General features: G+C 48.0%; 1 protein-coding gene across 4 annotated transcripts in view; it reads right to left on the bottom strand.

Annotated features, from left to right (window-relative positions):
* The window catches only part of RANBP3L (RAN binding protein 3 like), a 62,463-nt gene that overhangs the window by 21,446 nt on the left and 28,749 nt on the right, over positions 1–12,268 (bottom strand). For all 4 annotated transcript variants that reach the window (XR_010792784.1, XM_066602420.1, XM_066602423.1 and 1 more), the window contains exons 10-11: positions 8,395–8,488; positions 6,254–6,378 (exon numbers count right to left, since the gene is read on the bottom strand). Coding sequence is in view for 3 of the 4 variants with exons in the window: in XM_066602420.1 (XP_066458517.1) it covers positions 6,254–6,378; positions 8,395–8,488 (219 nt within the window). In the remaining variant the exon portion in view is untranslated. The remainder of the gene's footprint in view (positions 1–6,253; positions 6,379–8,394; positions 8,489–12,268) is intronic.

Here is a 12,268-nt window from a genome sequence, read left to right as displayed (position 1 = left end):
CTTCAGGGCGGTTGACATCTTTGCCCTGATCCATCCCTTCGGCACGTCTGAGTTTGACATCAGCTTCGTTCGCCCAGAGGGGCTAGAACTCTTCTGGGGGAATTACGAGCTGATGAAAAGCGAGCCCGGCTGGCGAGACTTTGCCGTCCAGGTGGTGTCTCGCCAGAACGAAGTCAAGAAGGTGACCGTTTTGACTCGTAACGAGTCGCTTTCTTGTTTTGATATTATGACGTGGCTCGGTCGATACGGAGAGGTGACAGACATGCCCAGAAAGAACCGGGATGAGCACGGCATCTGGTCCGGGGCCTGGACATTCATGGTCAAGCTGAAGCGTTCAGGAAACTCAGTGGCACACATACCTTCTGCAGCCTTCCTCGGCAGGGATCGTATCTTGGCCTTTTACCAGGGGCAGCCGAAGCTCTGCCACAGGTGCGGCGACCCCTCACACTTGAGCGCCGCTTGTAAGACCTTGAAGTGCGCTCTGTGTGGGGGTGTGGGTCATCTAGCCGCCTCCTGTGCAGAGATTAGGTGTAACCTGTGTGGTGACCTTGGTCACCCATTCAGTCGCTGTCCACGCTCCTTTGCCAATGCGGTCTCAGCACCTACGGATGGGGGCCACGGTGCGGCCTCTGGGGGTGAGGGGACTAGCAGAGGTGGAGGAGCTCAGGAGCCAGGGAAGAACCGGCAAAAGACGCCTGCTGAGCAGAGGCGTCAGGACAAGCGCAGACGGAGCAGGGAGCTGACAGGAGCGCCCACAGCAGGTGGATCAATGGTGGCCCCTGTTCCTGAAGCAAATCTCGCGGCTGAGGCTTTGAGGGACAGCGAAGTGGATGAAGAGGACAGGAGGATCCAGAGGGAGGAGGGAAAGACCAACTCTTCAGATTCCTCCCACTATGAGAGTGTGGATGAGGAAGGAAAGAGGTGGTTAGAGAAACGGCGTAAGCTAGGTGCCACTAGGAGAAAGCGAAGGGGGGATTCAAGATCTTCTCCCACCCCTGGCCAAGTACTGGAAGGAGAAGCCTGCTCGCCTCCAGTTGGACTCTCCAATAGGTACCGGGCCCTTCAAGACATCTCTTCCTCCTCTGAGGGGGAAGCGAAGGGCAAGGTGCCTGGGGCAAAGAAAGGGTCAACAGGGGGCACTGAGTCTCCTCCTCGTGGAGGCCTAGTTCCTTCCGGGGAGGGGGCTACTCTGGAGCCTGGAAACAAGGACGATGGGGTCGGGGGATCCCCTGCTATGGACACATCTGTGTCCAAAAAAAGAAGCAAGGGGCTTTCCTCCGACCCCGAAGAAGCGGGTGTGAGGAAGAAAGCCATCTAATTTAATCACTCATGATGGCGGCACCCACTCCGCTGACTCTGGCATCAATTAACGTTGCCAGCATTAAGTCAGATACGGCTAGATTTGCGGCCTTTGATTTTCTCGGCCGCGTTGAAGCCGACATTTTATTTTTGCAGGAGACCAGGCTGTCTGATTTGGCAGCCATACATAAGGCAAAAAGGGAGTGGAGGTCAGGCCCTTCCTACTGGTCTCTTGCGGCCGAGCCGTATAGCGGAGTGGCGGTCCTTTTTACCGCAGCGGTCGAATGCCGACGAGTAATTGAATTAGAAATGGGAAGGTGCCTGATCTTAGATGTCCTCATGAAGGGACAAGAATTGAGACTTGTAAACATCTATGGTCCCCAGTCAAAAAAGGACAGGAAGAGTCTCTTTATGAGGATCAAGCCCTACCTTTTTACCAGCCGCCAAGTTGTCTTTGGAGGTGACTTTAATACAGTCACAAGAGCCCGCGATAGGGGAGGCTCTGGAGACAGGCGGTTGACTTTTGATGGCGTCGCACTTAATAGTGTAGCTAGCGAGGCTCGCCTGGTGGATGTCCACATCCGGCACACCCCAGGCCACGAGGGGTTCACCTATTATAGAGGTCAGAGCAGGTCTAGAATAGACAGGTTTTATTTGAAGGAGGAAGCCATCTCTTCACCAGTGTCCGTTGTTGAGGTGGAATTCTCCGACCACTGTCTGATTTTGTTTTCTCTGAATGTTGCAGAGACCCCCCGGATGGGTAGAGGTTTGTGGAGACTGAATTCATCACTCCTGGAGGAAGCAGAGATAAGACAGTCCTTTGAGGATTTTCTGCAGAGCCAGGTACCATTACTGGATCTCTGTAGCAGTAAGTCAGAGTGGTGGGAGATGTTCAAGAGGAGGGCGGCGAGGTTCTTCCGTGAGCTCTCCAACCTCAGATGCCTGGACAGGTACCGCCTGTACAATGGCCTGAGGAGGAAACTCGAACATCTCGTTTCGACTGGAGGTAGCCGCGAGGAGATCTCCAGAGTGAAATCTTTACTCAAGACGTGCCAGTATGACAGACACGCATCCTTGGTTTTTGAGAGGGATTTCGGGAAGTACCGCTCGCCCGACCCTTACAAAAACTGTAGGATGTCAGTGAATAGTAAAGTGGTCACTGGACTGATTGACAGTACGGGGTCCCTGAATCGATCCAGATCAGGGATTCTGGAGGTCGTCAGATCCTACTACTCGCAACTCTTGGGAAAGAGGGATCTAGATTCGGAAGTGATGTCGGCTTTCCTGGCTGAAACTGTCCCTGGGCCAGGGGTGGACACCTCTCTTGGCGTTTTGACAGAAGAGATCAGAGAAGAGGAAGTTAGACTGGCGATTGATGGGCTCCGGCCCAAAAAGTCGCCAGGTCCGGATGGATTAACATCTGAGTATTATAAGACCTTCAAGGACCTCTTGAGTCCCCTCTTGACGGAGGTATTAAATGAGTGTCTTTCCTCGGGCACTCTGCCAAAGTCAATGAGGAGGTCGGCCTTGATCATTCTGTCAAAAGGTAAAGACTCGAGCCGTATTGAGAACTGGCGTCCCATAGCGCTTCTCAATACGGACAGGAAGGTTCTGGCAAAAGTGCTGTTTAATCGGCTGGTCAAGTTTGCACCCCGGCTCCTCTCGGGGGCGCAGCATTGCTCTGTTCCAGGCCGTAGCACCTTTAGCGCTGTTCTCGGTGTCCGGGAGGCAGTGGAGCAGGGTAGGGCTGGTCACCGGGAGGGGTACCTGCTGTCCTTGGATCAGGCCAAAGCGTTTGATCGGGTTAATCACGAGTACCTCTGGTCCGTCCTTCTGAGATACGGCCTGCCAGTGGGGTTTGTTGATTGGCTGCGAACTTTGTATGCAGGGGCTGAGACTTTCCCGCTGGTGAACGGTTGGCCCGGCCGCCCTTTTGAGGTGGGGTCCGGCGTCCGCCAGGGCTGTCCTCTAAGTCCCCTGTTGTATGCGTTTGCGATAGATCCCTTCCTTAGGAGGGTTGATTGTGGACCTATAGCAGGGGTCGGGATGGACCGGGCGGTGCCGGAGGCTACCCTGAGGGCAGTGGCATACGCCGATGATGTCACGCTCTTCGTGTCCTCGAGAGAGGAGGCGGAGTTTGTGGTGTCGGAGGTGGACCGCTACTCGGAAGCTTCCGGGTCTATGGTCAACTGGGATAAGTGTGAAAGTCTCTGGTTAGGAAGGGGGGATCCTACGTTTGATCTCCCGGACACCCTTCCGGTGCCCCAAACTTCAGCAAAAGTACTTGGCATCAAATTCGGCCAGGGGGATTACCCCATGCAAAATTGGGTGGACAGGCTGGATGGTGCAACTCACAAGGTAAACCAGTGGAAGGGTTGGTCTTTGACCCTTCGGGAAAGAATTAGCCTGATCAAAACATACCTGCTCCCGTTATTCATCTACCTGGGCAGCGTATGCATTTTGCCAGAACCTCTCTGGACTCGGGTCTACAACCTGTTCTTCCTAATGTTGTGGGGGAACAGGTTGAACCTGATCAGGAGAGATGTTACATACCGCACGAGGAGACTAGGGGGGTTGTCTATGGTCAACCCCGTGGTGTTTCTTGTAAACACTTTTTTTAAGATCAACATAGGCAACCTCTGGCAAGAGAGGGCTCCTCCGTGGGTCTACTCCTGCAGGGGATGGTTTCGGCCCTTCTTCCAGGAATGGGAGACAGGAGGGCGAGTGAAGGACCTTCGCACGCAGCACGGACATCTCCCGGCTTACGCTACCTTGGTTCTGAAGGTGATACGCCGGTGGGGTCTGGGGATGTGGGAGATCAGGACTCTGACGAGGAGGCTCCTCGACGAAAGAGTCCTGTTGACCCATTTCCAGAAGCCCCTGGCGCTCAAGGACTGCCCAAGTCGGGACCTGGAGGGAGGGTTACGTTTACTGAATTCAACCCGGGTCCCCTTGAAGTTTTGGGACTTGGCTTGGCGCTGCTTTCACGGGAGACTGTATGTAAGGGGTAACTTGAAGAGCAGGCCTCTGATTGACAGGGGTTGCCCCCGTCAGGAGTGCAGCGACGTGCTGGAAAGCATGGAGCATTTCCTGCTTCAGTGCCCCTTTAATACAGAGGTATACCAACGGGTAGGGGTCTCCATAGGCTGGCCTCAGCTGGCACACCTCTCCTATGCGGAGTGGGCTTATGGAGCGTTCAGAGGCCTTGGTGGTAGGGACCGCTGCACTTTATTTCTAGTTAGCCTAGTGGTCAGGTTCCACATCTGGAGTGCACGGTGTTTAATCTCGACGGAGCTGAAAGTCCTCCCCGTGGATACGGTATGTAGGAACATCCTGGGTGACCTGGTGAAGGTGCGTTCTTTGGAGTATGAGAAGCTGGGCACATCTAAAGCTTCTCTCCTATGGAGAGGGCTTGTATTTCGTTAGGGACAGTTTGTTTTTCTTAATTTTCTAGGGGCAGAGTAGGGAGAGAGGAGGGACAGGATAGGGAGAGAGGAGGGATAGGGCAGGGACAGTTTTCCATGAAGGGTCAGACTGAGGGGCAGACTAAGGACAGTCTAGGGCAAATTAGGGAAAGAATAGGGAGAAAATGCAAGGGATAGTACATTAAGATATCTGTGCCCGGCTTATCACCTCCAATCCCGGTGGCGGGCTGTGAGTGCACCATAAAGCTTTTTGTTTTGATTTGGGCAAAATGGAGTGAAGTAGGGCTGCAGGTGAGCCGACCTTAGGCTTTCGGGTTATGTTAATATATATCGTGTATGTCATGTATATTGGTTATTGTATGTTTTATATGTATATATTCACGTTCTGGGTGGTAGTTAGGTTGGGTGGGGGGTTGGGGGGGAGTGGTTTCACGCCTTGAGCCGTAGCCTGGCACGTCCCGAACATTGAACTCTGGGCACGGACTGGTGGAGCGGGCATGGCCCCCAGGCTGCGGCAGGCAGAGTGTTGTACAGTTTATATATATTAAAAAAAAAACAAAAACCCTGGTGTGGCTTGGCACGTCCTGAACTTTAGAACTCTGGGCACGGACTGATGGAGCAGGCATGGCCCCCGAGCTGCACTGGGGACCCAAAAAAAAAAAAAAAAAAAAAAAAATTTTTCTTTAGTTATTTTTGTATGCCGGTTGGCTTGGTCTTTATTTTCATATTTAGTTAATTATTGGTATATATATATATGTTATGTTTACGTTATTGCCTAATTTTGTTTATGATGGGGTTTCAGTGCGGTACGGCTGGACCTGTAGTTTTAGTTTTATCTTCTGGATAGCTGGATGCTCTTCTTTTAGGTATATTGTGTTATGTGTTGAGTGTGTGTGCGAGTGTACGGCAGGGGGGAGGGGAGTCCAGACATGGGGTTTCTTTTGTTTGTGGACCATGGACTCTGGGTGAAGGGCCTTATCTCTGTATACGGTTGTATTATTATTATTTACTATTGTTACAGTTTGCTTTTATTGTTATGTTTCATACTTTTATAATAAAAGATCTACAGGATGTAACTCAGGAGCAGTACAGGATAAGTAATGTATGTACACAGTGACTCCACCAGCAGAATAGGGAGTGCAGCTCTGCAGTATAATACAGGATATAACTCAGGATCAGTACAGGATAAGTAATGTATGTACACAGTGACTCCACCAGCAGAATAGTGAGTGCAGCTCTGGAGTATAATACAGGATGTAACTCAGGATCAGTACAGTATAAGTAATGTATGTACACAGTGACTCCACCAGCAGAATAGTGAGTGCAGCTCTGGAGTATAATACAGTATGTAACTCAGGATCAGTGCAGGATAAGTAATGTATGTACACAGTGACAGTGATAAATAATAATGCATCTGTAGGATAAGTAATGTAATATTAATTACAAAGTGATTCAACCTTTTACTGTATATAAACAGGTTCTACATGTCAACTATAAAATGTTCTTTGAAAGTAGAAAAGGTGACTGACCTGCAGCACATTGCGCTCAGACTCCTCTCCTGTGACAACTTCCACATGGTTCAGTTCATACTTGATTTTGGGCTTGGATGCGTACGCTGCGGCAGACTCTATAAGGCTCGTATGCGACCTGCGTCCTACAAACATAAGTCGAAGGAAAATCTTACGAGCTATAAACCTCTCCAGATGACCATCTATTGAGCGAGGGGTCGTAACTATCTCATTGCTGGACCCAAATTCACAATGAACCCATTATATGTGGCGTCCTAATGATAAGATGGTGTTTAGTAGTTGGGAAGCAGAAGGTCCCGGTGCTTGTTTCTGTTGCAGAGATGGCTGGGAGTGTGTTGCTGAAATCACTGGACGCTATGGAAAGCTTTTACAGGCATCCACTTGTTGCAAAAGAACACCTTCTGGACCCCCAGCTATGTGGTTTTGTGACATGTCTCAAGATCCCTTTGTTAAAGGGGTTGTTCAGTTATAATATACTGATGACCTATCCTTAGCATAGGCCATTAATAGTATATCAGCGGAGGTCAGCCACCTGGGAAACCCGCTGATCAGCTGTTTATGAGGTGTTCCATGTGTGCACTGAGACGATTTCAGCAGAGAACAGACAGCTCTGTTCCTACTGCAGTGGCCAGGCTTGGTATTACAGGTAAAGTTCCTATTTACTTCAGTAGAAACTTAGCCTGCAATACCAAGACTGACCGGAGCTGTCTGCTTCCTGCAGAAATCAGTTCATACACAAGAGCACCTGCCCTTCAAACAACTGATTGTCATGTGTCCCAGGCGGCAGACTGCCTATTGATGGCCTATCCTACAGATAGACAATCAATAGATTACAGCTGGACAACCCCTTTAACCTACGCCTTTTCTGAGATAGTAGTGAGTTGTAAGCTCCTAGAGACAGACAAGCGGCTAAACCAAGAAGTAGGGCTTAGCATGGCCAGCTGCAGGTGTAAGTGGGCCTATTTGTCATAAAGTGACAGTAAGCACCCCAACTACCCGATCTTGGGCTTAATAAGCTTAGAAAATATATACAGAGATTTATATGCTCTCCTCAGGTCCTAAGGGGCCTTGCCATCTGACTCTGTTTGCAGAGTGCTGACGCCGGTCCTGTGTCTTAAGGCCCTTTTACATGCAACGATTACCGCTCAAAAGATGTTCTATTCAAATAGAATTTGTGCAGTCTTTTGAGCGGCTTGCTGACTTGAGGGGGAAGTGTTTGTTTGCCTTGGATATTCAATGAGAATCATGCTGGGAGAATGGAATCCTGCCAGCCAGATAATCCCTTGCATAAACACACGTCCACCTGAGCAAACAACGGCTACTAAGTTTACTTAGCTAATGAGGGGAAAAAAGATGATTTTAATTAATTATCTATGTGTATAATTTTATGCAAAAATGTCGTCCATTTTTTCAGTCGTTCATCCGTTTTAGCGATAATCGTTGCATGTAAAAGGGCCTTCAGAGTTCCTGGTCTCCTAATCCAGTGGCGGAGGGCTCCTTCTGGAGCCAGCCACCTTATAGATATTCAGAGGTTCGTAAGAAAAAGGCGAGGGACACACACAAAATAGTTTTAGATCTAATTCTAAAGTTTTGATCAAAATATAAGACAGAACCAAAACACAGGGAAAAATATTAAAGGGAATGTGTCATCCGAAAATGACCTCTTGTATGAATTCAGTTTTTATGCTAAACATATTTTTTTATGAATTTTGGGTGATTTTTTTTTTTTTTCAGTACTATGATCTATATTTTAAAAAAAATCCTAAAATCTTGCAATTCTCACACTGACCACAAGGCTTAATTAGAGCCTGACGCTTCCTGCCATGTCTCTAAATCCTTGTCAAGCGGCAAGTCTTGCCCACTATAGTAGACACTTTTGTGAGAGACGGAACATCCGTTCAATAGTAAATCTATCTAAAATGGTTTGCACCAAAAAAAAGGCCCAACAGTTCTACATCTTCACTACTACCTTTAAGATAAGAATTATTGGGAATTTTTAACATGTAGTGTTCCTTTAAGAAAAGAAACACAGAAAAAGGGTCTTCATGCTGTAATGACTTTCATGTTAGACCTCCATCTAGTCTATATTATGGATGGTCTATCCTGCAGCACATTAAAGATTACATATAGGTATGTCTTACTTTGATAAGGCCAGTTCCTGTTACACGATATTCTAGTTGACGGTAATTCCCTCTTGCATGCGCTGGTCTGAGACGCCGTCGGCCTCTTGGGGTTCTGAAAATAGAATGAACGGTTTATCTTACACCCGGCTATAAATAAGCGTACGTGCTTTATACTGCACCGAACAGTTTCCTTTTTGGGTCTCCTGCTTGCAAATTAGATAAAGTAATTCCCAATAAATATAAGTCCTTGATTTGTCCCCGTCTGTTCAGATGAGCGAATTTTCAGTCAACAGTTTGTGTCTTTCCCAAGGATAGATGTAAAAATGATAACCGTTGTGACTACCATTACTACTTCTGCAGAGGCTGGTGCTCATGTCACAGAGCATGCCCACTAGTCACAGAGCATGCCCACTAGTCACAGAGTCATGCCCACTAGTCACAGAGTCATGCCCACTAGTCACAGAGCATGTCCACATGTCACAGAGCATGCCCCCTAGTCACAGAGCCATGCCCACATGTTACAAAGCCTGCCCACTAGTCACAGAGCCATAGCTACATGTCACAGAGCCATAGCTACATGTCAAAGAGCATGCCCACTAGTCACAAAGCATGCCCACATATCTCAGAGCATACCCACTAGTCACAGAGCATGCCCACGTATCTCAGAGCATGTCCACATATCTCAGAGCATGTCCGCATATCTCAGAGCATGTCCGCATATCTCAGAGCATGTCCGCATATCTCAGAGCATGCCCACATATCTCAGAGCATGCCCACATATCTCAGAGCATGCCCACATATCTCAGAGCATGTCCACATGTCACGAACTCTAGTATGTTTGTGTAGCTGCTGTAAAGCAACATTTTTAGAACTGTCGTTCCCAGCTCAGTGTAGCCTCCCTGTAATCATAAATCATCTACATAAAGTAAACTAAAAAATAAGCAATCCAAAAATAAAAAGAAATAAAGGAAATAAAGGATGTGGCAAATGTATTAAACTCTGTTCACCAGAATTCTTGCACTAAAAAGTTGCAATTTTGGTGTAAGTGCCAAAATTAAGATTTTTTTTTAAGGTTTATAACACACACCACTGATTTTGGACAAGTAGGTGGAGTCTAGCATTAGTGGGTGTAGCTGCATGCAGCCCCTTATATTTACTATAATTTATGCCAGAAACTAGCATAAATTATACCTTAAATCTGCTCTGGCCCGGAGCCGGTGTAGGTGACAGTCTTGTGCGCCGAGAGGATGCCAGATGCGGCAAATCTATTAACAGACTTATGCCTCTTAATACATTTATAGTTCTTACTCTGACTCAAAGTTTACTTAGACAAGCATATGAAACACCCCATTAAGATAGATCGAGACCTAATAGATAGATAGAAGACAAAGGGAGGACAAAAAGAGAGAAGATAGATACGAGATAGATAGATACACAATCCTGCCAAAAGTAGTTGGACCCCTGAGCAAGAATCAAAAGTAGTATTCATTTCCAGATGTTAATTCTTAGAGGGGCTCCTTTGGCCCTAATGACGTTGAATATTCTCCAAGGCATACTTTCCACTAAAGTTTGATACACTTCAGCTGATATTTCTCTCCATTCATCCTGCAAATGTCTGTAAGGTTCTCTCAAAGAAGATGGACACTGTTCATATTTCCTGACCCGACATTCCAGTTCACTCCAAAGATGTTCAGTCGGGTTCAGGTGAGGACTCTGTGCAGCCAATCCTATCATGGAGGATCCATATCCTCAATGTGTGGGTCTATATAAATGTCTGATAGTGTGTATTGTAAGCTTGAAAAAGGCCAAAAGCGGAAACATTGCGGTGCCATTTATAATGGGAGAATAAACTACCTCTTGGGTTTGCGCCCTTGATGCTGCCGGAATTTTCTTTTACATTACTGGATTTCGCTGAGAGTAAGGATTCGGTCTCTCATATAACTCGGCTGTTGCACCATTTCTGCCCAACCCTAATTGGGATAGATAGTGGTGCTTCTTGCGTGAACTTTTGGTTCTATTTGCATTCCCAGAGTATTGTCACATTGTCAGCAGTACATTATTGTCCAGAATGTCAGGGTACACCTTTGTGTTCATGGGTCTTGTCACTACAACCAACGGACTGAGACCATAGTAAAACATCCCCAGACCATAACAGAACCTCCTCTGTACTTACCTGTTGGCACAACGCACTCAGGTAATAATAATAATCTTTATTTGTATAGCGCTAGCGTATTCCGCAGCGCTTACATAGACAAAAAATACAAACATTACAGAACCACGGTTACATAGTAGTCAGTTGATTGAAACAATAGGGGTGAGGGTCCTGCTCCAACGAGCTTACATACTACAAGTAATGGGGTGATACAGAAGGTAAAGGGTCTGGAGATGTGCACAGTATGGCGAGGTGGAGAGTGAGGGATGCTATACACATAGACAATAGTCAGACATTTGGCCGTGTGACGGCAGAATCGGTATGACTGTAGGAGCGGTTTATGACAGCTAGCAGGGATTGCAGTCAGTAGGTCAGGGAGCATGTTATCAGGTGGAGTAGAGAGGGGTTTGTTTAGGGAATGCGGTATGCCTCCCTGAAGAGGTGCGTTTTTAGAGCACGCCTGAAGTTCTGCGAGTCCTGGATTGCTCGGGTAGCCTTTGGTAGTGCGTTCCAGAGGACCGGTGCTGCTCTGGAGAAGTCTTGGAGGCAGGAATGAGAAGTTCGAATTAAAGAGGCACTCAGTCTGGTTTCGTTAGCAGAGCGGAGAGCCCGGGCCGGTTGATGGATTGAGATGAGGGAGGCGATATAGGGGGGCGCTGCACTGTGGAGGGCTTTCTGGATAAAGGTAGCGAGTTTAAATTGAATTCTGTATTTAACGGGCAGCCAGTGCAGTGACCGGCACAGGACAGAGGCGTCCGAGTAGTGGCTGGACAGGAAGATGAGCCTGACTGCCGCATTCAGGATGGATTGGAGAGGGTAGAGTCTGGCGTGGGGGAGGCCGATCAGAAACGAGTTGCAATAATCGAGCCGGGAGTGGATGAGGGCAACAGTAAGCGTTTTTAACGTGTCCACAGTGAGAAAAGAGCGGATTCTTTCGATGTTCTTGAGGTGCAGCTGACATGTTTGGACCAGAGATTGGCTGTAGGGGGTAAATGATAGATCAGAGTCGAATATGACCCCAAGGCAGCGGGCATGCTGTCTAGGAGTTATGGTGGTGCCACACACTAAGATGGAGATGTCAGGATGAGGTCGGTTAGTGGAGGGTGGAAATACCAGTAAGTCAGTTTTAGAGAGGTTTAGTTTTCGGTAGAGAGAGGACATAGTGTTAGTGACAGCGGACAGACAGTCGGTGATGTTTTGGAGGAAGGGTGCAGAGATGTCACGGGAAGACGTGTATAGCTAGGTGTCATCAGCATACAGGTGGTATTGGAGGCCAAATCTCCTGATGGTTTGTCCAATAGGGGCTGTGTAGATAGAGAAAAGGAGGGGGGAAAGCAAGGGGAAGAGGAGGGGAGGTAGAGCCAGCAAAGGAGACGCTGAAAGAGCGGTCAGATAGGTAGGAGGAGAACCAGGAGAGGGCAATGTCCTTTAGGCCCATGGAGCGAAGCATACTGAGGAGGAGTTTGTGGTCAACAGTGTGAAATGCTGCGGAGAGATCGAGGAGGATCAGTAGGGAGTAATCGCCCCTCGATTTGGCTGTCAGTAGGTCATTGGATACCCTTGTAAGGGCAGTTTCTGTCGAGTGTTGAGGTCAGAAGTCAGACTGTAGGGGGTCTAGGAGAGAGTGCTCTGATAGATAGCTTACAAGGCCGGAGTAAACCAGGCATTTTAGTAGTTTGGAGATGAAGGGGAGATTAGAGATGGGTCGGTAGTTGGCAGCATCAGTCATGTCCAGAGTTG

This window comes from Eleutherodactylus coqui, chromosome 5 (assembly GCF_035609145.1).
Source record: "Eleutherodactylus coqui strain aEleCoq1 chromosome 5, aEleCoq1.hap1, whole genome shotgun sequence".
Lineage (NCBI taxonomy): Eukaryota > Metazoa > Chordata > Amphibia > Anura > Eleutherodactylidae > Eleutherodactylus > Eleutherodactylus coqui.
Note: the sequence above shows the minus strand (reverse complement) of the source record. Positions and strands in the feature narration are given on the sequence as shown.